This window comes from Solea senegalensis, linkage group LG14, assembly GCF_019176455.1.
Source record: "Solea senegalensis isolate Sse05_10M linkage group LG14, IFAPA_SoseM_1, whole genome shotgun sequence".
NCBI lineage: Eukaryota > Metazoa > Chordata > Actinopteri > Pleuronectiformes > Soleidae > Solea > Solea senegalensis.
Window position 1 is genome coordinate 18,868,167 of NC_058034.1, and position 27,597 is coordinate 18,895,763.

At 40.8% G+C, this 27,597-nt stretch overlaps 1 protein-coding gene across 1 annotated transcript; it reads right to left on the reverse strand.

Annotated features, from left to right (window-relative positions):
• Positions 1–5,120: 5,120 nt before the first annotated feature.
• Positions 5,121–26,497, reverse strand: LOC122780361 (regulator of G-protein signaling 8-like). Its single transcript, XM_044043243.1, has 5 exons — positions 26,293–26,497; positions 13,404–13,514; positions 12,350–12,411; positions 7,414–7,580; positions 5,121–7,078 (listed from the first exon to the last, which is right to left on the reverse strand). The coding sequence occupies exons 2-5, from the start codon at positions 13,502–13,504 to the stop codon at positions 6,884–6,886; spliced, it is 525 nt and encodes a 174-aa protein (XP_043899178.1). The 5' UTR covers positions 13,505–13,514; positions 26,293–26,497; the 3' UTR covers positions 5,121–6,883.
• Positions 26,498–27,597: the final 1,100 nt, after the last annotated feature.

A 27,597-nucleotide genomic window follows, 5' to 3' on the forward strand; every position in this document is an offset into this window, starting at 1 on the left:
TGTGTGAGTGAACGGTTGTTTGGACTGGCAACCAATTTAACCTAATCCCCCATATTGCCGGAGAACCCGGAGAAAACCTGCACACACACAGGGAGAACATGCCCTTTCACGCTGTATGTCACCGAGGATTGGCACCTGCCCACGTGGAGGACCTACATGTGGGTGATAAAGTGGTAGAAGATGAGTGAGTGAATATCTACCTTTACTTACCTATACTGTACACTTTTTTGCACACTTTAAGATCTCCAGTGCTCAATGCCAGTAGAATAAACAGGCATTTTGAGCTGATTGTCGGTTTCATATGTGTCATATTCTTAAATTATTACATTTTAGACTAGTTTATAATGTGTGCTTTGGGGGGGATTTTACTGTATAATAATGCCTTCAAGTTATTATTTTAGACAGTTCTTCAATTTAACCCAGTTTGATAGAAATCACACGCTCACAACACCAGAATTTCCCCCCCGATTGTCAGCAATATCCCATTTTTCAGGGGGGACTATTGTGACATGAGTCTGACATAATAATGGGAAATCGTGAACTATTTCGTCAGACTGACAGGAAGTGTGCTCGACGCGATGTTGTCTGACTGATACGAACACAGACTTAGGCTCCGGTGTAGGAGGACGACATCGTGTTGTGACGACGAGTATAAAAAACAGATGTGACAGAAAAGTATGTTCTACGTGTGTCGTGTGTGTATGCAGTGAAGTTGATGTGAGCCGATGTGACTCACTCGTCCTTTATCAATTGCAGCACAGACCACAGTCAACACTGGCACAGTGTGGTTTGTGTGTGTGAGTTATGTGAATCTATGCGGGACCTTCTGTCGTCTGAGTCACCAAACACACACAGGCTCAACAGGAGGAGGTGTTTTTTGAAGTATGTATGTAATGACACTCGGAGTATTGCCGTTCATGACCTTCGAGCGTCTAGAGCTGTTGTTCTCAAGCTGTTGTACGCGTCCTCTGGTGGTACTTGGCGGAAAAAGCAGGGAAACTGTTCTACTGTACCAGGGTATGTGATCTGAGTAATAATAATTAAATAATAGTACTTAGAGTCACCTTATCTCTCACTCCACCCTAAGCTAATGTCTTCTTCCTTGACTTTCTCTCAATGTGATTGTTTGCATTTGCACTGGGATCGCAATTGGATTGGTTTACGTGGGCAGAGCTGTTCCTCGTCTGCTTGAGCCTGAGGGGGAAAAAATAAAAAAATAAATAGTAGTATATTACATTTCTGTCAATAAAGCCTTCTAAGACTGGACCTTTAAATCAATGGAGCAATTGACATCAAAGTCATGGATGAAGAGTGTTGCAGAGGCAGGTGGAGAAACTACAGAGCAGATTTTTATCACTGTGTTTTTCGCAGACGATCACAGCTACAGTCACTCGAATGTCTGTGTGACCCTGTGTGGTCATGCCTGACTCCTCCTGATGTCTGAAATCAGTTTTTCTATCAGGCCGGTCAAATCTTGATGACTTACCAGCCGAGGAGGAGGAGGAGTGAGGACATCAAGTCCAGTTTATCTCCATTGAGGAACTAACTTTCACATTTCGACCCCATAATAACGTGTCCTCTTGGGTGACATGTTATAATGGTTTGTGCTTGTTATGAGAATTTTTTTTTTGTTGTTAAAGCCGAGGTTGGAAAATGTGTTTCTGAAACACTTCTTTATCTTATTTATGCCAAAATCGTCCTCTGAACAAAGGCCCTCGTCGCCTTTCCTTGCCATTTTCTGTTATAAACATGATTTATCGCTTTATTCAGACTGAGTCATACCTGTAACACGCTCTCACAGTACGTGACAGAGAAAGCAGAGAAAATTCCCACTTCCAAAGGAACCACGTCCATTTTTTGAGGGCGGAGCTTTGTTGACATATAGATTCTTCTCCGGAAAACAACACTGCTGCTGCTGCTGGTTTATCGTTGGAAAATTCTTGGGAAACAATTTTGAGTCGCTGCAGAAACAATGACGCATTTATTCACTTCCTCATTGGTGATTATCAGCAGTTACGATCGGCCGTGAGCGAAAAGGTCCGTTAACACGCGAGCCTAATAAAACTTTTTGAAACTAAACAAAAACAAGTGGCGAGAAGGGAATCCACTTCCTGTTTACATCAGCATGCGTGTACACCTGAATGGTCACATACATTATTATAAAAACAGATTACTTCTGAAATGGAATAGAATGCTTGTAAATAAATATTGCACTGTATTTCATAATAGTCTTAAACGTTTAATGTTTACCGGAGCTAAACAGTGGCCTCATTTTTTATTTGCAACTGCTACGTGACCCGTGAAGTCACGTGGAGCCATTGTCAGCTGCCTCATGTCGGACGAACCACAGTTTAATAATATCGCCACGCAATGAGAGATGTAATCACCCAGGTGTTTGAACATGTTTTCACTTCCCTTAAATATATAGATTTTCGAGGCGTGCTGTCCTCCGGATCTGTCACCACTTTGCTGTGGTTTGCGCTTCGCCAAACCCAGGCCAGGCGGGCGGGGGACTCAATGTTGCAAGGGTTTCACCAGAAGGCGGTGTGGAAGTGAAACAGCTCTCCGCTGCTGATGTTCATGACGCGTGAAGCAGATTCAGGAGAGAGACAGACTGACTCCTATTATTCCAGACAGAAGTCTGCTTCATGTGTGTTTTACCTTATTTCCTAATCTGTCTGCCCACCGACTTATGACTAATGAATCATGTCGATCAAGTCATTTACTCGCATTACTATAATTAAGTAGATTTTTTTGTGTGCTGTATTTTACTACGTCTTAAATCACATCTGCTAATTAAAAAATAATAATAATAATTGTATTGGGGCTAATTAAGGTCCCTGTGTGAGTGAGAAAGTTAAAGCATTTGTGACCTTTGACCCACCTCGAATGATACATTATGTGTTTACGTATTTTATTTTGTCAACACTTTAATTTGTAAAAGGTTTGCCTTAAATTGTAAACAATTAATGTGAGATTTTGTTTCCCCTTGTCATTTTTGTACGACACAAGGAAGTAACTTTTTACATTTTAAACAAGCTACTTTTTTAGTACTTTTACTATACTAGTAAAATATTATAAAAAATAGTGGTACTTTTACTTGAGTAGAATATTTCAGTACTCTTTCCACCTCTGCTACCTACCAACCATACTGTGTGTGTGTGTGTTTGTGTGTGTGTGCACAACTTCTCCTGTACATTTGTATTTGTCTCCATCTGGTGGTGATAAGCACACACTGGCAGAAAGAGTGGTAAAGTTGAACGGAAAGGAAAAACTGTGGCTGGAATCCAGATTTATGTTTCAAGTTCTGTGTGCAATAAACAAACTAAAAAACAAATCCAGAATTCTGCTTTTTTTTTTTTAATTTACTTAATTTCCTATTATGCACAAAAGTTACTTTCTGAGAGATTACAGCAGTGAGAAATCATTGAAGTCTATTGCGAAAAAGCACAATTTATCTGAAACATTTTATACAACTAATTTTGTTTATTATTGATTAGCCTCTTATTTATTTATTTTTTAAATTAAATTTACCTTGTTTCCACCTCCCACCAGCCCCACGATCCATAGTGATGGGAGTGCGGCACCATGGGTATTGTGTTTACTATTGATTAAGAGAGCAGAGATACAGAGTGTGACCGTGAGCTACTGTAGAGCGAGAGAAGAGTGAGGAAAAACAAAGAGGTGAATATTTGTTTAACACAAACAAAATCTGAATTCATTAGTTTGTAATTTAGTGCATTTTAAACAAATAGAAGGTCAACAAGGGATCTGTATTTGATTGGAAATGTTTTTTTTTAGATATCACATTAGAAATGTGTATATTTCCTTGTTTTTTGAAGCAGTGTATGTTTTTTTTTTCATGTGAGAGGCACGAACACAGCGTCAACATGCACAACTGATCTTATCAACAAAGGAAACCACACCTACACACGGTTTACTCACTCCGATCTACTATTACGTTACCGTAATTTATACTTTCATAACAATGATTACACGCTGAGTGTGTTTTGGCTGCTTTTCGTCTACTGGCCCAGATACGCTCGTGTTTTGTCTGCCAAACAGGACGCTGTCCCACATTCACTCCCATTGTGACTGACATATTGACATCAGCACCAAAGTCAGCGGATGGTGTAATACGGCAGAAGTGATAAGTGCATTGTACCACTGCCCCCGATACGACCAAGAAGGTTTTCTAGTGAGGGATGTTGCCTCATCGAATGTCCTTCTGGTTATTTTCTTTTTTCCATCTCTCTTTAAAAGCAAGCAAAGAAGTAATATTGGGCTCGACTGCACAATGAGTCGTAAACAAGTTCAAATGATCCGACCGAGGATGTGACTGGATGCAAAGTTTAGCATCCAGAAGCCAATAAACTCTTTCCATTGTTCTCAATTTACATTTTTTTCTGGTTTATTTCTTTAAAGTTTTTTTAAAGCTCCAGTGCACAACCTCTATCGCCCCCTGTGGACGTCTGAGTAATGACCAAAAGAATGTGATGAACTGTCAATGCTGTCTGCCTTGCGAGATGTAAGACTTTTAGTTCTACAATTAAGTAGTTATGTGTTGTTTATCCGTCTTTTACAGCAGCGTTACTAGTCCAGACTGCATCCAAGAAACCTGGAGATGTGAGTTGCAGATACAGGCCGCTGTCTCGGCAAGAGATCTCGGCAAAGTACAACTTTTTCAGTATCAAACACTCACTTATGTCACAAAGATAAGATAGTGAAGTTCTACTGAAGTTGTAGAATCCAGTTCCAAAACCTTCTCAGTGTCTTCAGTCTCACCATCATGCCACGTTCTTCAACCGCAGGAGAAGCGTATAGGCTTTATTGGCATTATGTGAACTCGTTTTAAAGATTACAAACTGCACCTTCAGCCAGTAAAAAAAGTCTGACTGAGAGTGGATATCTTTCCTTTCATTTATTCATTTCAGTTTTCCCATTTCATCTACCGGTTGAATGTAAATCGCCAGTGTCATTCAATCAAGGTTTTTGAGTGTTAGGCTGTTATGAAAGTGAGGTGGAATCAGGGCTAATCCTCGCCTCTGATCGGTGGATAAATGCACTTTAGTAAAATGCTTTGGGCGTATTATGGAAATGAAATTCGACAGGGCACAAAATGTAGACAGAAGTTTATTTTAATATCGGGGGGGGTGGCGGTTACATTCATGTGGAACACAGTTACATACCGTATATAGGGTGATGTGTTTTGTCTCATTTCAAAACGGCACACATGCAGTACTAAGAAAACGTTTGCCTCCCCGGGGAAATCTTTTCAATTAGCTTATTGTGTTACAGAGGAGTGCAAAGGGAGCACGCTGGCTATGTCACGGACGTATTAAAGATGTTCATTTTCACATTGTACAAGGCAAAGGATATCTAAATAGTTTATTCCGTGTATTGTGTCATGCTGCAAAAGAATTCAAGGTCACGCAACACATTCTATGGGGGTTGGGTCGTCTGTGCTTTCACTTCGGGATCGTATGAACGTTAAATATCTATTTAAATGAAGCAGTGCCATTTAAATATACTGTGTCCTGAAGGAAATGTACATAAAACAGCACAAACCTGATCATGAATGATCAACAAGTTCAAGAGTAATGATAAAACAATTCGATTTCATTAACTGGGTGAAGTGAAAGCATCAAATCTGCCCAACCCTGGCCCCATATGCTACATTTAATATCACGTACAATACCTGCAAGAGTTTACATTACACAGGATTATGTAGCTTAGATACTGTATAGTATTCATATCTGTAATCTAATTTGGCACAGTTATTTGGGTATTCAGCGTTCACTCACGTTGAGGTTCAGCGTAAACATGGTAGTAGAGGTAGTGCTGGGCAATAAAGCAACAATGATAATTATCACAATAAATGATCATCCAGTCAACAACAGTTGAATATCAAAAAAACAGAAACAAGTATGGGACATTTCTGAGGGCATGTTAGAGATATACAGGTGAGAAATTTATATTGTAAAGCACTTCCTGTTGTTCTTTAATAGTCTAGTGTTTCAAAGTCAGGAATGTTTATTGGCAGAAATGGAATATTCTTCCCATGAGTAAGTTTGTGGAAGTGCATCATCTCCTATAAATATAAATAAAGCCTTAGTTGTTACTTGGGCCTTGCTGTCTGTCGGCCGCCATCTTTTACCACAATGATTCCGCAGTAAGTCAAACAGAGCGTGCGTTCAGTATTTTGAGGCAAAAACTTACCAAGCAAACAAAGGAGAACAACGTCCTTTCCAGTATACAACACGTACAAACATGCAATTCTCACGTATAATTTTAGTTTCTTCTTTTTTTGTTTTATTGTATTATTCTACCTCTGTTTGGTCCTCGCAAGCAGAAACTATTTGAGCGCCGCATCTGGAAATGGGCTCTGACAAGCAAAACTGGGTTTGCAGTCAGCTCGCTTTACTAGCCCAACGTTGCTGCTGCCTCCATCTGCCCTGACGCAAACATGGGTATCAAGCTGCTTGTAGAAACTGAAATGTGATATATTTCTTGAAAGGTATGAAGGTTAAAGTCATGGAAAACATAAAAAGGCTTTGATTATTATAAGCATTTATGGCAACAGATATCATTATCACATGGTATGACGTCATTGTTATTGTAATGACATTTTCAGACATATTACCCAGCAGAGGTAAAACACTGAGCTTATCCTCGTCCAACCCACTTCCTTGAACCAGTCATTACACTGAAACACATCTTAAGAGGGATTTCATGCACGGAGCTGGTGTAGACGGAGGAAACGGTCAAGCATGTTACCCCCCATCCTCGCAGATTCACAGTATTCAGAGAAGACGTTTAGGTTCTAATGAATGATTTACAGTGTAGGTCCAAGTTTAACGTCCACTGTCGCCATCTCCGTCAGTCACACAGACCTCCGCTGGCCCTGTGCGTGTGCCCTGTTGACCATTTCTTGGTACATTTTAGACCTGAGGAATCGCGGGTAGGAGTCTTTCTCCATGAGGCTGTGGACTTGAGCCTGGACCTCGTTGAGGGTGGTCGGCGATGGATCCTCCAGGCTCTGCTTGGTCTTTTCCCTGGTACGAAAATCAATGTTTACCTGCCGGGAAATAAAGAGCCGCTGTAATATCTAATGAAGAAATATTCTATTTATTTTTACCCTTAGATTTATCATTTCTATGATCTTATACAAGTAAATTTTCTGGTAATTAGCTGATTCATGTATTTTTGACATGGTCATGTCATGAATTCATGGAAAATGACACTGTTGTGAGTCATTTGTAACGCAGCCTTGAAAGCCTTGAAAGGAGCAACGAAATTCTAAATTAGTATTATTAATAATATTAAATTTCCTCCTTTATTGTTTTACTGAATTGTGTCTAATTAGCTCTAATAGGTTGACAGTGTTTAAAAACTTAGTTCCCACACACACACCTCTCTCGGGGCTTGAACATCAATGAACTCCTTGAAGATCTTGTTCGCTTTTGACACCAGTTTGGTGGAGCTCTTGATTTTCTTGTACTCCTCGCAGGCCATCCAGAACTCGATGTTCTCTTCGCTGAACTCTGTCCTGAGAAATGTCCGGAAGGCGGCAAGGCCATCTGGAAAGAATAATATAAATCATGTTGTGAAAGACGGGGGGAAAAAAACAAACCGCACAACAAAAACATATAATTGACATATGATTGATTCCAGGGGTAACACCTACAGTATTTCTAGGCAGCAGCTGAGAGCTCTTTCTTCTACTACTTCACAGCACAGCTCACTCATGTGATACATGATAATAATACCCTCCATCCTATGTTGATATTTTTCCCGTCAGTACACAGTCTCGTTCCCAGAAGTGGAGAAAAGGGCTTGTACGATTAGACGACGAACAGATCGGAACAAAATACTCCCTCAAAGATGCTGTTTTTTATCAGTTAAGATGTGATCAATTAGCTTCCTCCCCACTTATGATAACACAAAGGAAAGGGCATGTTTTTCTACGGGCCCCGTGTCACGTTGACATGTTATTTCCAGCGTTCCCATTTCTGCTGTTTACCTAATAAATCTGTTCAGAGCAGAGGGGATGGTCCGTCTGTACATATGCAGCATCATTATTCACAGACAAACACACACACACACACACACACACACATTCACTCCCTCTCAGGAGTGCACAAGCAACAACATGCAGGTTGCACAACATGCACAAGGTTATACACATGCATCCCAGGCTCCTGTTTATAGGCGTCCCACCAGAAAACATCAAGTTTTTACACGGCAAAAAGTAGCAACCACTGAGATATTATTTTTCTAGTTTGAAAGCACCTTGGTTGCTATAGGAGGAGGAAGCTGAAGGAAGCCGGAGCAGGGCCTAAATAAAGCAGGCAGGCTGAAGGTGACGCGCCTTCAGGGTGAAGAAGCTATTTTTAGTCACAGGTAGGTTAGAATCTCGGCTTGAGTGTTGTCGCAGAACTTAATGAGGCAGATGCATTAGGAGCAGCTTGAGTCGTCAACAAGCTCTGGAAACCCGGGAGCTGCAGTTACTCAAATCACACTGGCCACGATTTTAGCGAAAAGATATTAAGATCCAAAGATCTGCTTTTTGTGTGTGTTTGGGTGCTCATTGTTACTTTTTAGAGTAAGATGCTCTTCTGTCTGTCACTTGTTGTCTGTAGTCGGTTGTGCTTTGCATGTGCGGAATCCTGAAACGTCCATAAACTTGTTTAAATTTGGGACCTTGCAGTCGGAAGTGTCGTTTGCTTATTCAAAGTCTAAAGACTGTCCAAAGTAGGCTGGGCTATTTGAAGTGTCCGTTTACTGCACATCATGCTTTACATAGTTTTGAATAGCCACTCGTTGCAAAATCCGCTGATCCCTTTTAATATAAGCACACCGCATTCAGATAGCCCACAGTGCTGTGTGAGTGAGAGGGGGAGTGGCTACAGTAGAGCGGCAAAAAGCCAATGTGTGCTTCTTTTATCGACATATTTAACGACATCTTTTGCATTACTTATCCAAACAATGTCAAAGTGGCACTGCACTTACTCGTGCCCCATAGCAAGGCACCAGTCAAGTTTGAAATCAATCAGACCATCGATTCGAGAGATATGACTCCACATCTTCCGCTGCTGACTCTTTCGGCCGTACCTCGACTAAGACAACGACAACGAAAAAAAAAAAGCACTTACTTCGCACTTATGACTAGCTTTGTACCCAAATGTTGAAATGCACTTATTGTAAGTCGCTTTGGATAAAAGCGTCTGCTAAATGACATGTAATGTAATGTAATAAGCACATAACAGACAGACAGACACACACACAGACAGACAGATGTTCCTGCAATTCATAGATTGACGTTACATTGTGAAAAGGACAGTGTGTTTTTGGGTTACTCACTGTGCTCCTTGTCACATTCATGACCAGATAATGGTGATCACCTCCCTCAAACACATGTATGTCTATCTGTTCACATAAATAAGCATTCTAGATTCAAACATGTATTTGTGGTTTACAGAATCTTGGCCTGTTTAGCACTTAACAACTAAATCTGTGGTGTTACAGGACGTATTAAGCAGACAGATCACGGGGCGGCAACCGGCCTTTTTTGCCCCAAATGATAATCCTGCCTACTGCAGCTTTAAATACAATACAAATTGCTTCTCTCGGTACAATATGCTTGTAAAACACATGGGCACAGTGCAAGCTCACGCAATGTTCTTGTACCACGGCTACGGCACATATCGCAGTTGACAGCGAGCACAGGTCCAGCCCCCAGCAACCGCACAATCAGGTTAAGACACTGAGGAATGACACCAGAATACAGTCGGGTCAAAGTGTTTTTACAAGCTCCCTCCTGTTTGAAATCAAATTAAAGAGGTGAAAGTAATACCTGTTACATCCTCTATCGAGGGAACATTCAGTGCTGTGCTCTGTTGCTTTGACATTACTTATGTAATGTGTGTGTGTGTGTGTGTGTGTGCGTGCTCATATTGTATGTTGTAAGTCACCTCTCTAATGCTTGGTCAATTGAAACAGGATACATGGGTGTATCAGGCTGCCTCTGCCTGGGAATGGCCCTATTCTTGACGCTGTCTCATTGGTGACATCAACTGTCTTCCTCATTGTGTTAAATGAGTCTGTTACATCATAACATTTCAACTGAGCAGAAGATAAACTCTTCATAAAAGTCACAAACTGGTTATGAAGGTGTTGTAAAACCTTACGCTTGCACAGAGTTGGATTTAATGAGTAAGTCAGCACCAACGCAGGGATCACAAATAGAGATGTTCCAATACCTTTTTTCCCTCCCGATACCGATTCCGATACTTGTGCTGTGGGTATCAGCCGATACAGAGTACCGATACCAGTGTGTTATAAAAAATATATATATCATACTACACACCGGCAAAGGACGTGCGTGACATCATTTTTTACGTGACTCCAGATTGTTAAAATGAGTCTCTGAAGTAACTTAACTTAAAGCTAAACTTTAAAAACAGAGGCATACATACGCAGGACACAGGTACGCTGGTTAGTTGTAGCGCTGCTCTTTTCGTTTAATAAACAATTTGTCTGTGGGCGCGCTAACGGAGCTAACTGGTAAATACCGCCAAACCGCTGACATGATGAGCTAACGTTAGCGCCTTGTCTACAGGTGTCAGGTGATCAGTTCTTCTTCACACCTCTAAAACAGCACAGCGCAACAGTTTCAAGAGTGGCGAAGAAGAACTGTGTCAGAGCTAACGGAGCTCGAATAAATTACGTGGTATTGGATAGGTACAACTCTAATCACAAATGTTTCCGTGTATAATCTTTTACAGGGAATAAGAAATATCCATCACTCTCTCCGGTATCCTTATTCTGTCTTTGTCATTGGTCAGTTTTACATTGTTGTTGACTTAAAGCTTGAATGAATTGATTGGTCCCGTGTGTAAGAATTAGTGACATCTAATGGTGAGACTGCAGATTGCAACAAACTAAGGACCCTGATCTGCTCGGCATGTCAAGGAAACACAGCGGCCTTAACATACCAGAGAGAATGTGAACATTCTTTTTTTATGCTCCCACTCTCCTACAGTTTCTGTGATTTAAAAAAATTAACCACTAATTCCAGCTCTGCTTAAAAAAACAGTTTTAATGATTGTGAATTCTGTTGCTGACCTCTGTACTCCATCTCCCCTTTCATTATTTATTCTTTCCTTTCTCTTTATCTCTATGAGTCGGAGTAAGTGCCCCCTCCCCTGTTAACACACCTGCCGTGAATCAATTCATCGCCTCTCCATGTCTACACACCTGCATACCATTAGCTCATCAGCCCCTGCAGTGTGTTTACCTCTGTTTTACCTGCACTCAGATCCTCTCTGCACCTGTAGTTTTCTGGTGTGCATTATGTCCTGCCCTTGTACTTAGTCTAGTGTCAATACTGAAGCTGTCACTACCTCAGTGCTTTTCATCAAGTCTCCCGCTGCTCCATGGCTTCCCCTCTCACTTCCACTTAGTGCTCGCTCACTTCCTGGAACTCGACCACCCCCCGCCCCATTTATTGATCTACTGTAATTTCAATAAACACATATCCTGCATTTGGCAGTCAGTCGAGTCCTAATAGTTTGGTAAAATAACAAAAAACTTTAACTGTGAGCCTGTGTGACTCAGTAAAATGCAAATTGCAAGGCACAGAGTGGCTTTAATACATTTAAAAGTCACTTTAACATTGTGTTTTCTTACATCTTCCAGTTCAGTGAGTTTTGATGTGACTGATGCTTCGTCACAGAACACATGTGCTGAGCACTCTGAGTATGAATGCATGACCAGTATGTGCAGATGGATGTGTGTTGGCGAGTGTGTTCCCGCGCATCTTTGGTCTAAGACAAGGGTGTCAAACATACAGCCCGGGGGCCAGAACCGGCCCGCCAGAGGGTCCAATCCGGCCCACAGGATGAATTTGTTAAAATTTCACACTATGATTACAATCTAAACGTAATGTCAAATGCAATATTTTTCACTTCCAGATACCTGTGACTAAATGTTTGTGCCTGTATAGATCCAGTGTGATGTGTAAATAGTAAATTTAGGCATGATATTGTTGAAATTGCACTTATGTTTCTAAAGAAATGCCATGTTTTGTAAAAATGAAGTTCTTGTTGGTCATAGGTTATTATGCTATTATTTTACTGATCCGGCCCACTGTAGATCAAATTGTGCTGTATGTGGCCCCTGAACAAAAATGAGTTTGACACCCCTGGTCTAAGAGGAAGGTCGGAGACGGATTTGGAGGAGACAAAGTGCCTAGTTTACATTAAAATACATTTCTTCCCGGCGGCTGCTGTGTCTGCCCTGCGCAGTAGTGACCGTTCCCAAGGAAAAATAGACATTTTCAACTTACATTTGTGGGAAAGAAGGTGATCGAAGGATTCTGACCATCGAACGACCTCGTCCGTCGATAGTCTAACGGAGAGAAAAAGGCAAAGGGAAGTTGCTGACTTGGACACAGATCAACCGCTGTGGCTTCATACATTTTTAACACACGATGATACTGAAGGGGAAGTGAGTTTAATGTATGATTTATTTTCCGCTTCCAGCTGCGTTTTTGCTCCAGGCTTTCAATTGTGAAATGTGGTTACGTTTACACGGTGAAGACAAGAGGAAGGAGAGGAAATAGAGGAGCAATAGCTTTTCATATGCGAAGGTGAAAAGATGGAGGGATAACACACCATGTTGAATATTAAGAGTACACATTAACATCATTGTGTGCCTGTGTTGGATTATACATATTTTTCTTCAATCCCACTGATATGATGATAAAAGCCCAAAGTCATTTGACACAGTTTTATACAATAGAAAAAAAACCCCAACAAACATGTTTTATGATCACTACTATTGTTCTGTTTATATTTCCTGAACTGATTTTACCGTGATTCACAAAGTCCTGATTAAATTTTGTTTGATAAGATCTGATATTTGAGATATTCCAGTTCTCACACTCATTTTTGAACAAATGCTGCAGTTTGGATCTCTCTAACCTGGTGCATTTTTGAAAAACAACCCTAAATTACTTGCATTAAGTTGAGTTCAGAATATACAGCCTGGGCTGTTTGAAGTGATTACCAAGTTGTCCCAAGCTCAACTGAACAGTCATGTGAACTACATCTGAAACACAGCGAGTGGAAGTATTTCTGGTTCGACAGCACAGATGGCAAAGAAAGGAACAAATCTGCGGTCTCAGCTGTTAGGTTAGCAGCCATGTGAGACATGTTTTGTGAAATCTGTGAAGAGGAAACAAGAAATGGCTTCTATTAAGGAGACTGTATTCATCAATATTGGAGCTTTCAAATGAAGATCTATATTAAACAGAAAATCAGCCATGCACAATTTAGTGGAAATGTATCCTGCACATTATCACGCTATTATCTGTAAATTTGTGTTTGGGTTGGACTCACTTCAAACACCTGGCTGTGGTTTCATGGGCAGGTGGAAGGAACTCAGAGAAGTCATTGTAGGAGTCGGACTTGTTGGACAGGCAGCCTAGTCTGGTCTTCATGGTGCAGAACCTGTTGGAAAAGCGCACATCTCTTTTTAATTTACTTGAACTACAATACCCTGCTCACAAGGAGACATGTACAGGTGCATGTATATGCTGATGACTCAAGTCAAGTCGTGCAGGGGTTTTTTTTAGGTTTTTTTTTAGTCAGTGCAATTGTTCACAAATCTTGCACAACGTGAAAATGATTTATAACTGTAGAAGCTCAGCACTGCCAAGAACATTACGTCATGGTTTAGCTGTTGCTACGGTGGCTAATCGTATGTTTTGGCTTCAGATTGCCAGGCTGCGCCCCTCGACATGTTCAGACTATGGATAACTTCTTAAATGTTGTTGGACGGCCACATGAATAAACTGATTGTGAAAAAAGAAAACAAATCTACAGGGAGATAAGGCCAACAGACTGGTCAGGAATGGACTGGCTGTAGACAACAGGTGCAACTCCATATGCAGATGCTGATTCACCTTCTGTGGTGCCTCATTCAGAAGGAAGCTTCTAACATCCTCAATACCTCTGTCTACATCCTGGTAAGATTTCTTTGTTTGAGTGTAGAGAAGCTCCTGTATGCAAATTTCACATGACTTCAACTGAGTTCTGGGAAGGCTGAATTACACCGACTATTATTCAAATTGCATCTATTTCAAACTGTTTTATTACAGTATTTATCGAATGCATACCATAAAAGTAAAGAAGCAAACAGTAAATGGAGGGAGTCTATCTGAATAACTGCATTACCACAGATAAAACTCTAATACAATCAAACATCATGACAAAACCGTCTACGCTGGGATGGCAGCTCTGATTTTACTCCCAGATTAAGAAGAAAGTCATTTTGTAAATTACTGGGAAGTAAATTAGAAGGTAATTACATTATCTGGGGAAAAACTACATGGATAATAGTTAAACAAAGCAATTCAATGCGCAATAGAATATTTTTGGGGCTCTTTAAGATTATTTTTCCGAAGTTTATATGTTTGTTTGTCACCAGACTCAGGACCCATTGAGATAACAAGAAAGAAATCACACAGATGAAGAACATACTGAAGCATGTGATATATATTTGTATGTATATATACAAAGTGGGCTGACTGTTTTTAACGTAAATGGATATTTTTTTCATTTCATGGTGCTAAAATGTGAATGTGATGAAAGGTGAGGGGGAAGGAACAAACATAACACCTTCCTGTCTCAAGTAGAGAATAAACTCTCTGTATCCCCATCTTTCATCACAGCCTGTCCCGTCTAATTTGTCCACTGCTGCCATCGTGTTCTGTTTGTCAGTGTTCTGCCTCTGGGATGAGTCACTCCAGATGGGGCATAGTTGTTAAGATGATCCATCAAAGCCCAGACATTCGGTGAAATAGGTCTGGTTCACGAGACACACATTTTACTGTAAACCACTCGATTGGCCAAAAATAACATTCTAATACATTCACATTTATATGGGTCAGGACAGATTAAACGAAGGATCACAAATGCAGGAGTTGATAAATGCCAAACCCAAAAGAGACATGGGATTATATTTAGTCATTCCCTCTGTGAAAACTCTTGCTTGCACATAGGGATGAAGCATAAATAAATGCATTATTAATCAAATTGCTCATAAAAATACCTGTATAGCTACACATTTCGACAAATTTTCCTCAGTAGTAAAATATTTAGTTGGAGATGGTGGATTATATCAAAAGGAAAGAGCACATTTATACTCATACCAAAATGTATATAAGGGTTAATATGCACATATTCCTATACACTACATGTTATGTGTATGTTTGCAATTTCACGACATGAATGAGCTTTTTAGTCCTGCAAGTAAATGGTCAGTAATTGTTAATTTTTATCTCTTTAAAAACAAAACAAATTCATACCCTTTTAATTATCGTACGTTAGTTGGTACATTTTGATAGGACTCCAAAGCGACAACCAACATTGTGTGACATAGGCTTCTTGTTTACAACAGGGTCCTTGATTTGTTCCTGACACTCTTTCTGTCATATCCGTTGAAGTCCACCTCAAGTCCAACTAGCCTTCAATAAATGGTTTGAGACCTCGTTCACAACAGCCAGAGGTTTTTGAGCGAGTCATGAGTCGTGGAGAAATGGCAGAGAAAGTGCAGCCAAAATTCCTCGTTGTCCTCATGTCGGTGGCTTGTTGTGTGGGTGGAGCTTTGAGTGAATGGAATATTGCACTTTGGTATATTATATGTTAAAAAACGTTTTTACATCAATTTTTTGTTGTGTGAAAACCTGAATGTTCAAATGTGTTTCTTTTTTCTTGTGATAGCGGTAGTAGCAGTATGAGTATGAATCTTCTCATTTAACTCTCCTGTGGAACCAGCTCCCAGTGACAGTTCGGGAGGCGGAAACTCTTTCTGTATAGTATTAGGTTTTTATTAAGTTAGACTTAAAACCTTCCTTTTTGATAAATCCTGTTAAAACAAGCTTGTTCTTTCTCTCACTGGTTTGTGTCTTTCCTTCCTGTCCTCTCTCTCTCTCTCTCTGCGTCCTCATCTTGCATGCTGCAGGATCCAGATCTCGTTTTCGAGGCTATTATTATCATTGTTGTCATTCAAATTATTATACTATAACTAAGTGAAGAGCGTAGTGTGGGAAGTTGATAACAGTATAATTCTTTATCAACACATGATTTTGTAGTTCTATAAACATGTCATGCATGATTCAGAACTATCTTATAAACTTATAACTTGATACAATTGTTGTATATCTGCTCCTGGTCTCTTCTATCGCTACCTCACCTCCCTCCTGGCCTTACTCTCCCCCCTTTCTATCCTCCTATTGTCTTTCACCCCAACCTGTCTAGGCAGATGGCTGCACATCTTTGATTCTGGTTCTGTCATAGATTTCTTCCTGATGCCTAGTGCTTGCTCATTTTGAGAATTGTTGTGTTTCTCTGCTCTCTATAATGTTGTCTAGTGGTTATTTTATACAAGAAGTTTAATGGTCTTATGCACTTTAAACCAACCGAGATGTCTGCTCCCGTGCAGCACAAGAATTAGAGCAATTGATTGTTTGTTTTTTTTCTTTTTTTTCAGCCTTTAGGAACATTGCTTGAAATGCATAGGATTGATTGGGCAGCTGAAATGCAGCTAACTGCTGGAGTTGATGTGCCCAATCCACAACATAAACTCCAAGGCTTATTGCAGTTCCACTTTGCAGTGTTAATCTAACTCTGACAGGGAGATGGATCTCTTGTGTTTGTATTTGTTTTAGACTAATAAACCTAACTAATGTTATGTAAACTGAACATTAGTTAGGGTTTCGATAGAGCGGGAATGGTCTTTGTTCTTTCAGATTATTTTCTACCCTGTCAAGAGTAAACCCCAGATGACTGAGTACTGAAGCCTGAAGTATTTGCAGATTGCATCGGATGCACACGTGACACACACTCTGCCCCACAAACCGCCATGTTATGTAGCAGATGTGGCTCAAGCGGATGCAATTTTTATGTGAATCATAGATTCACACAATCCGAGTTGTACTTTGGTAAATAATGAATTGTTATTTTCAGGGAAGATTGCAAACGTAATAAGAGATATTTCTGTCTGGGGCTGTGTATAGAAAATGAATTTCCTGTCGTTAAACCAGAGAAGGTCAAGTCAGAAGCATTAAGCTGATGATTTTACACAACAACATCAGTGATGTCGGTACTATATCAAAATAGGACGTATTGTGCGTTTAAAAACATCATGTTTCGGATGCTGCCGAGTACACGCAAACAAGCAATGCTTTCACACATGACAATGGTTTGTGCTGGTGCGATCGTCATAAAAAACAACCTGATGTTTTATTCTCATTGTCTATGAAAAGGGAGGCGAATGGAAAAAAAACAGATAAACAATTACACCGTCAGGTTCATTATGACATTTGATGTCAGGTCGTGTGTTGTACTTGCAAATTGCAAATGTAATTTATTCTATTGTAATTTGCAGCACCACTGAGCCTAAGAGGAATTCTCCGAAGGGGGACTATAATGCATTTCATATGGAAATCTGAATCATATGAACAATTTGATTGGGAAGCACATGCAGGCACTTCAGTATTTCTTTAAAACATGATGTGATTAGCTGGTGCCCGTGCCAGTGTAAGTCAATGAACAGCCATTTCACTGACATGAGTATTTGTGAATGCTCTGTTCATGAATACCAACTGAGAGACTTCAAACCATTTCTCTTTTTTTGAGTTAAAAATAAAAAGTCATGGTGCATTCAACTTTGAAATGATATTTACTTTTTTTCCCACCTTTAAAAAAAGTAATAATAAATGAAATTTGCATTATATCTTTGCATCACAGCAAAAAGTCATCACATCACTGTGATGCCTTTTTAAGCTCATCGCTGCCATTACTCTCGCAACCACGTCTGTGGACAACAGAATTATACATGGAGTGACAATAAGTGAACTTATTCCACAGGAATTGCATAATCAGAATCTCGATTGAAGCATATCTGTGTCTGTCTGAACAGTTGAATATCACGTGTCGGCAAAGTATCTTTTTTTCAGCGAGCAAACTTCATCTTGTGAAGTTAATTGGCAACGACCTGCACATATTGATAAGTCTCCTTAGTGTGTATTAATTGCACCATGAGGGACTCTCCTCCTGTCTGCCTTTGCTCCTCATCCGTCCTCACTTTTGACAAATCTCTATCTCCCCCGACTGCTGCGAGCCGCGTCGTCTGTCTGTGTGGTGCAAACACGTGCTGCCACTGAGCTATTTATAAAACTCCCTGACAAATCCATGTAGTCAGGAGGAAGTGGAGCGTGTTCTATTCAGCCATGCAGCAAGGCTGGCTCCTGGAGGAGAGAGGCTAAAAACAGCAACAGCACTCTCATGAATGAAGTACAGGAAACTTGCGCGAGACTGTCAGTTTCGGAGATGCCCAGGAGGGTCAGTGGATTAGGAAGTAAAAATGTAGATCATGGAAGTTGTGTGTGTGTGTGTCTTCTTCTTCTTCTTCTTTGATGTTACCTAACTTGGTGCAATGCAGTGTTTCACATTTCCCCCCCCCCATGTCCTCATTTCTGGATGCTGACACGAGACACCCTGCAGTTCAGTTTGCTGCAAACTACCACATTGTACAACAGCAGAGACTTTAGAGGTTGATGTGCATGGAACGAAACTTCCATTTGCACAGCAAATACTGCCGATACACAGCAAGACACCTCCATTCTCTGCAAAAATGTGCACAGCTCTTTTGCAGACGTTAACAGCAGAAACTGTGTGTGTGTGTGTCAGTCACAGTTCACCTCTCTTCTCGACTCCCTGCTGTGTGCAAGTAAAAATAGCAACTTTTCAAGTTGCATTTGTGGACATTCTGTGTTGTCCCCAACTATATGCATCATGTTTTTTTTATATAGGCTTGTGAACTGTCGACAAAGCACACGCACACTGGATGTCAGCTATGTCAACTACTCCCCCTCTAAGTGCTGGAGATAATGGATGGATGGATGGTTTTGTATCTAGGGCAAGCCTTAAAGTTACACAGAGCTATTTTTAAATAGCACTGCATTGTACTGAAACGGCACCAGAACTGGTGCTGAAAGTTACCGAACTTGGCTGAAGATAATTCATACACATCCACATATCAACACAACAGCTACTTCGAGCACTTGCTAGAGGACAACCTACTTATGGCTTTGAGAGGTGATTAAAACAATGCGAATATACCTTCTTGCAGACACAAAACAACCAATAAAGGATCAACTTCGAAGCAGGAGACGGTTAACCCAGTTAAATCTGTGCTATCTCCTCCAAACATAGAAAACAAGCACCCACCAGTACTTTGAAATCGCATTAACAAACCAGTTCAGTCCACCCAAGAAGCAAAGTGCAACTTACCACGAAGCATTGACCAACACTCAGTCTGTACAGTGTTTTTCAGACTCATATCACGTGCTCGCCAACTTGAAAAAGGAATAGGACGTTCAAGTTTGTGAGGCCACTGTGAACATGACCCTTGACCTTTAGCTTCCAATCGCAAAGCATTCAATATGCACATCCAAGTGAAGATTCGTGCCAAACTTGAAAGGATTCTCTTGAGGCACATCATTCACAAAAAATATAAAATATAATCAGCTCATCTTTGAGTCCATTGTCGAATTTGAAAGGATCCCCTCAAGGCACTCTGAAGATATAAACAAACATGCAGGACACCGGAAAACAATGCCTCGGGCCACAACTGTCACATGAGGACCATAAGAATGTGAGCTCCCATTTTGAAACCTTGAGATTCATGATTTGTTCCCAGATGTCAATCACACACTGTCCACTCACATCTGCAGTGCTTCGCCATCTGTTTTACACAAAATGGGAACAACATTTGGTAAAAGTGACATAATGTGTGACGAAGACGTGGACCTCGAGGTTTAGATCAGGGAAACGCTAAACAAGCGACAGATGGGGACGCTTCAGTCCCGAAGAAATTAGATTTTCTTTTTCAATATGATCACTTGAATTCCACTGTTGCAGCTGTTTTAAATTATTTTTTTTTCAATTATCATTTCATTATGATGCTCTGTGACTCAGATGCTGAGATATCCTGGGGAATTTGTTCTGTATTTATAGTCCAAGCATGTTGATTCCCCTTTAGGAGCTTCTGATTTGGGCCTTGACTCACATGGTCACACATGTTGTCTTGCACTAGAGGCCAGACTGCTCGGCGAAGAATGTGGGTCTGACCATCTGAAGTGTGGTCATCTGTGGCATCAGAGCTGCGTCATGTCTCATGATTTATGTCTGTCCAGGCTCAGGCAGGTTCTCAGGACAGTGACCGTGGCTTCAGTTGCGAACACTGTTGATCTTCTCCGACTCGGCTCTTTGTGCATTTTGAGATGCTGTCTTGCCAAAATAAAATTAATACTACAAATAATAAATGAACAGATCTTCAATGGCATAGGTTTAAAGTTGTTAAATGATCATATGATGTGTTGGCTGCTCTCCCTGAAGACACTGGTCACAATTGTTGTCAGTAAACAGAGCACTATTGTTTCAAATGCAGCTCAGATAGAGCTTTAGAAAATGCACAATTTAGAGGAAATGATTGAAAAAGGGCTAAAAATAGAAAAACAAAAAAAGAAGAAAGACATTGAGCCAGATGTAAACGATTTGTAAACAAGTGGTGACTGAGTCACATTGGTGTGTCAACAATGACTGAGCCGGCACTGGGTCACAAAATATAGCTTGTAATAGCTTGGGACGATTTGTCATATGGAGCAAAGAAACCAGAAAATATTCACATTCAAAAGCTGAAAAGTGACAGAAAATAGTTTTTAATAACGCAAGAAAACACTCAAACCGATGAATCGATTATCAAATAGTTGACGGTTCATTTGTAATCAATTAATAATGGAGTGATCGTTCTAAAAAAATATATCTAAAAAAAATAATATGTGGATTAAAGTAAATAAAACGACAACAGTCTATTTACATTTAATTGTAACCTTACTGTATTGAATTGAGTCACCTCTCATTGCATCGTCAAGCAACGTGTACACTCAACTGATCACATGTTTCACGTGTAGCGTTTAACAATTCAGCGCTGACATCGGAGACATCACCTGCCGAATCTGGGCTGACAGGTACATATTCATAATACAGGTGCTATATTTAGCAGCAGCTGTCACATGTAGTCACATGCACAGCTATTCTGACACAGAGGGGGGAACATTGTGGATGTGACACACACACTTTATGAGACTGTACGTCGCCGCTCTCATTTTCTTTGACTACAAGTCGACCATGGATTATACTGACATGTGGATAAGGGACAAAGTCTGCTACCTACTTCCACAATAATTGAGATTTATATTTTTTACTTTTTACCTTTATATTAATAAAAAACTATAAAGTGGTGGGCCCCAACCCAATTCTGCATTCATACCCAACCTGATACCCTCACCCTTGTTACTAAAAGCTTTTATTATTGCTTTTATAGGCAGCTTTAAAATGAATTATGCATAAAAAACAAGGTCCACAATGGGGACAAACCCTCAGTAAATAATAAGCCTCTCAAAGTTGGCACTGAACACACCGGTGGCACACAGGTTTGCAGCCGAGTGACCCATTGCACTGTTATGAGATTGACAGAGACAGAGAGACGTTCTCTGCATCCACAGACAGACGGTACATAACTGTTCCTCACTCCACTTTGTTGTATCCTTCGATGACACCTGAGCTGATTGGTCCCTGTAACAATCCGACAGGTCATTCTGGTATAAAGCTGCCAGGGGTTCTTTCCAGCAAATTACACCCTGATCTTATTTTCATCTACTTTCTCCTCAGAAAGGTACAATCATGTACATTGTACCTTTAACCCCCTGTTTCACAGGCTTCCCTCTTTGTATTTATTTTGCCTGAACTTAATCTGTATCTAAGCTCCAGCTTATAATTTAATCCTCAGAAGAATAGGAACACACAGGGCAATGCCCGATATTATTATTTTGCATTATTTGCCATCGCAGCTTGTTTGGCAAACCTGCATGCTGATGAACGATGTCCTCTTTTCACAGAGGTTGCACGTGTACATTCTGGATTAAGGTTTCTCTCCTCGCTGCAGGTAAACTATGTATAACTATAATAATGCTTACCTATAACATGAAAGGAAAAGGAGGTTGGGGAAGTAATGTAACTTGGACGTTGTATAAAAGATAGGAAACCGTGAGATTGCTCATCATAAATGCTATTTTCTTTTATTTAAATCCGGCTGTTTGTTTGTTTGTTATTACGTGCACATGCAAAGTCGCAGTAAGGATACACTACAGTCATTCACCAAATAATTGGCTTTTCAAACCATGTTAACCCCATATGTTATCGCTTCAGACGAACCGTCAAAGCCGACCGCGCTCGGAGCGTCCGTCACTCTCACTCGCCGATGTTTTTTTGACTCACAGCGACCGCACGTCAGATTACACTCGAGAGAAATCTGCCTGTCACTGGCTGAGCTGAACTATTAAAAGCACAGACATGCCAGGGTTATTCAGGATGATAAGGTCAAACCACTGGCTTGTACATCAGGGAACATTGTGCTTGGTGATAAAAATAGGACCGTTAGGCTTTATATTTACCTGAACGAAGACTGATTGTATGACAATGTGTGATCACTTTGTTATATGGAGAAAATAAACCTGAAAATATTCACATTTCCGAAGCTGAGAAATCAGAAGGCTTGTTAAAAAAAACACTTAAACCAATTATTATTTCAGCCCTAACACATGCTGGTGTGTTTTATACATGGGTGTGTTTGCACTTTGTTCCCTTTTAGCTTGAGCTGCTCATGCTTTTTCTGCCTTAAGCCATATACGCAATCACTTTGTTCCAGGGATTTATTTTGCATTGCAGAATATGGCTCCACTCCCAAAGCCTGTCACTCTGTCTACTAAAAGCACTTTTCACCAGTCGAATTTGCCAGGGAATTGTCTCTCACACACACACACCGATTTGCTGTTGAGCCTACAGTCTTGGAATCACCACTGCTGCTGCTGTTAAATCTTTACATCTGTCACATCCGCAATGTTAAGTCACACTGCAGATGTTTCATAACACTGGGGCACTAGGACCCATGGAATCCTTTAACGAACCAGTCATCAAGAGGCTCATGCGGTTTCATCTCCTCACCGGTGCACATGTCCCTGTAAAGACACACACATACACACGTGCGTGGGTCCAGCAGTGAGGCTAATTGGTCTTAATAGTTCAGCAGTTTTACTTATCAGTTGATTTATGGTGTTCAGTTGTAGCTTCATGATGGTATTGTTAAGGATTGCGGTGTCACTCGTACTGATTTGGATGTTTTTCAGTTGGGAAAGTCAATTGATGGTGTATTTTTCGAGTAAATCAGCAGTAATAACATAGCAGCGCATCTGTCTGCAGACTGATGGACCACACAACCTTTATTTGTTGGTGTGCCTCTTTTAATAAAACTTACTCGTGTCTGTTTTATCACTTCGAATCACCTGCCAGAACTACATTAATCTGCAACCAAGAGAGCCTGGTATATTATGTACTTTTTTTTTTGCCATAGTAAAATTGGATGTTGTCGAGTGTTTCTTTCAAGGCGACATAGACCGGAAGCTCCAATTAACGCTGCGTTTGTGTGTGTATCTGCGTCATTACCTCGTTTATGAAACCCTAACGTTTCAGAACAAACAGTTCAGCCACTGCTGAGACAATAGTGTTGTATTGTTTTCCTGGGCTCTGCGAAGCGGATCGGCACTTCCTTAATTTGATGATGTCATCAGTAAACCTCACCACTCCTCTCATCACCGTAGCGCCTCCTGGTGTGGGCACTAGTCCGGGCACATCCGGTTGCGTACATTCAACCGCAGAAGAAGAAGAACTACTCTCGTTGTAGCTGCTGAGATGCAGAGCATCCACCGTGCCAGAGGGGGAGCTGTGTATCTGAGAGCTGGCCTATCTATTACGTCACTTCCAGGTACCTGGCCAATCACAGGACAGTGGGAAAGCTCTTGTTGGCTGGCCAATCACAACACAGTCCACATTCTGGGGGTGTGATTTTGGTCTGAAACAGCGTGGCTGACTAGAGTGTCAGTGAGGAGATATTTTGATCGACTCGTTTGCAGCGACTAGGAGGTTTTTAATCATGAAAACAAGTTAATATATGTAAGTAGACCTCCATAACTGACATATATGTGTGATACAAGCATTCTATGTCACCTTTAACTTTTGGCCTATAAATCCCTGAGGTTATGTGGATGCAAAGCCTATCTGCAGCAGAATTTAGGTTATTTTAAACTAAAGATGTAGAAGTGTAGAAGTAGCATTCACCACATTTATTACCAGAACCTCATTTTAAGCAAAAGCATAATTCCTGTGGCTATTAGGAACCTGACTTCAATTGACTAACATCTGTTGAGTCTTTTATACAGTATGTTATTATTTATCTATTCCTGTACATGTTCATTATGACAGATTTACCCGTGTACTGTCCAATTGGATTCTGTCATTGGTTTGGGGGGGAAGGAGTGTCTCTATTGTGTCAACAATGTTGTTGGCATCCGGTGGTCTTAGACACACACTAAATTACCTTTTAATAAATAAATAAAGTGAAACTTGAACCTGAACCACAAGCAGTTGAAACACGATCATGTCCAAACACACAACTGTAGACATGGACGTAACGTTTACGCTAGTTCCCCAATTTGATTTGCAGTAATGTGTGGTGCCAATATTACTGGTGACTGGGTTAGTCGTGGCGTTAGTATGGTATAATACAGTTTATATTACTATACTGTAGAAAGTGCATTTAAAGACAGTGTAACAGCCAAACCAAATCCTAGTGAAAACACAACTGTCAGCATGCAGATTAACACAATCCCATAAAATGATTGACATACAACACAGCTCCCATATACCACACAAGTGTGTGGTCCTGTGTGAAAGTCAGTTACAAAGCTTGTTGTGTCTGTGGTGTCCCATGTTTTTAAAAATCAAGTCATGTTTGAAAGTCCTCTCGTGTGGGACAGGCTTTAGAGGATTAGAGGTTTCTAGGTGCATTGACACGTGAAAATAGTGATTATAGGATATGTATATGACATGCATATATGAAATGCATACACGCACCTTAAAGGTGACATAGAATGCTTGTATCACACATATATGTTAGTTATGAAGGTCTATTTACATATATGAACTTGTTTTCATGGTTAAAAACCTCCTAATCACTGCAAACGAGCCGATCAAAATATCTCCACACTGACACTCTCGTCAGCCGCGCTGTTTCAGACCAAAACCACACCCCCAGAATGTGGACTGTGTTGTGATTGGCCAGCCAACGAGAGCTTTCCCACTGTCCTGTGATTGGCCAGGTACCTGGAAGTGACGTAATAGATAGGCCAGCTCTCAGATACACAGCTCCCCCTCTGGCACGGTGGATGCTCTGCATCTAGAGCCCAGGAAAACAATACAACACTATTTTCTCAGCAGTGGCTGAACTGTTTGTTCTGAAACGTTAGGGTTTCATAAACGAGGTAATGACGCAGATACACACACAAACGCAGCGTTAATTGGAGCCTCCGGTCTATGTGGGCTTTAAACCACTAGCGTTTTGACGCCTCTGAACTGAATGAAATCGGTATATAAATGTTCCAATTTAACCCAACGAAGCATTGACTGAATACCTTTATTTTGTTTTAGTTGTGGTGTGTGGTGACATCACTACATCGTCAAGATTGTCACAAAAGGAAGACAAATACCTTTTTTTGACATTTGGGCAAACTGAGGCTCATTTTGGACGTGGTTAGTGAGGGCCAGAGTTTAAAAGTGAAATAAGAGTGAAGGAAAGGTCTGGATACGCTGACCTCACCCCGACATGACTATACTGCGTGGCCTTCAAAGAGATCCATCTTTGACAGTTCTGCGGGGTTGACATTTACTCGACTTTCCAGCCCTGAGAGCTGCAAGCGTCGCGGGGAAGTGGGAGTGTGTGGACCCTGTTACTGAACGCATGCATGAATAGGCATTCCCTTGTAGCGTGCAGCCCAGATACACAGCCTGTGCACAAACGCATTTTTTTCCACAAAACTAGCTGGAAAATAGTAGATTTATTTCATGCAGCTTGCATTTGTGTCACTATATGCATTCAATATTCACCTCACTGACATCACAATCGCTTCCACAAATGGAATACTACGCCTTCACTCAAAGCTGAGTGAGTGATCAGTCCATTGAAGCACAGAGATCCACACAACGCCGCTGCTCTACAACAACATTACATAACAACCTGTCGCCCGATAAATAAATATGGATCCTTTACCTTGAGTCCGGTGTGTTTGACAGCTGCAGGACTCTTTGTCCCCTCCTGTTTTAATGATTTGCTATCTCCAGCGTGTATTTGGCAGAAATGCAGCCTCGGTCTACGCAACGCTGGTGTGTATATGTGTGAACCTGTGCGGGACTGGAGATGTCTCGTGTTTCTGATGCCAGTGAGTGGGAGCTACACGCGGCATGCCCATTGGTGTGAAAACGTGGGGGAGAGAGCAGCTGAGATGGATAGAGAGGGGAAAGGCAGAGAGGGAGGGGTGGATTCAAGGATATGTGGGAGGGGGGGGGAAGCATTCTTTTGTTTGTGCAGGGAAATCTCCAAGGACAACCCCAGCACATCTGTGAAGTGGAGAAGTGCTGCTCAGCGATGTTGCGGTTGAAGATATGGAGGCGGTAATGAGCAGAGTCGTTGGGGGGTGTGTGTGTGTGTGTGTGTGTGTGCACAGGTCTGAATTAGTTGACTGAAGCTCCTGGAGAAAGATTCCACTTTACACCTTCAACAGAAAACGGCAGGGATTGCATCATTTTGCCGGCAGGAATAAAAATGACTGTAGGTTTGTGATCCACTTGTGTAATTCCAAGGTAACAAGCTGTAGTATTATCGGTATAAATACACCATATGCAAGAGCCTGCATCATCTCATCCGAAATTGTTGATAAATATACGTGACTTGCAACAAGACAAGTGTCAGAAGAAAGCACATGAGTTATTACGCATGTATGCATGGTGGAAGCTGATTTTCTGGTTTCAGAAAATGAAAAATCCATAATGTAAAAAACACAAGATAAATTGAAACTGTATGGACACATGATGGAGACATAAAATAAATGTTATTTTATATATACTGTGACCTAGATTTTCTCACAACATGTCTAATTCATCTTAGTGTCAGACTTAAATAAGTATATAAAGTCAATTGCATACACATATGTGAATTTGCCACTGTGGTTGTTTTTTTATTATTGTTTTTGATTTATCGTCATATAAAGGGAATAGAGTGAAGAACACTTAGCCTAGCCTTAGTGTATTCTGTATCTCATTACAATCTGAAGAGGAGGATATATGCATGGAGAGTGTGGAGGAGGAGGCAGCCTGGCTGAGGACAGATTATACTTCCCACTAAAAAGACATCCAAGTGTTATAACACACACACACACACACACACACGTTTGTGTTGATATTCTTTTGATGTCACTTCGTTAGCTTCCATTCATTTGGACATCAAAAACAAAGCATCATCACTAACTTTAAACATAACCATAACCTAACCGCAAATTCAAATCTTAGCCCTAAAATT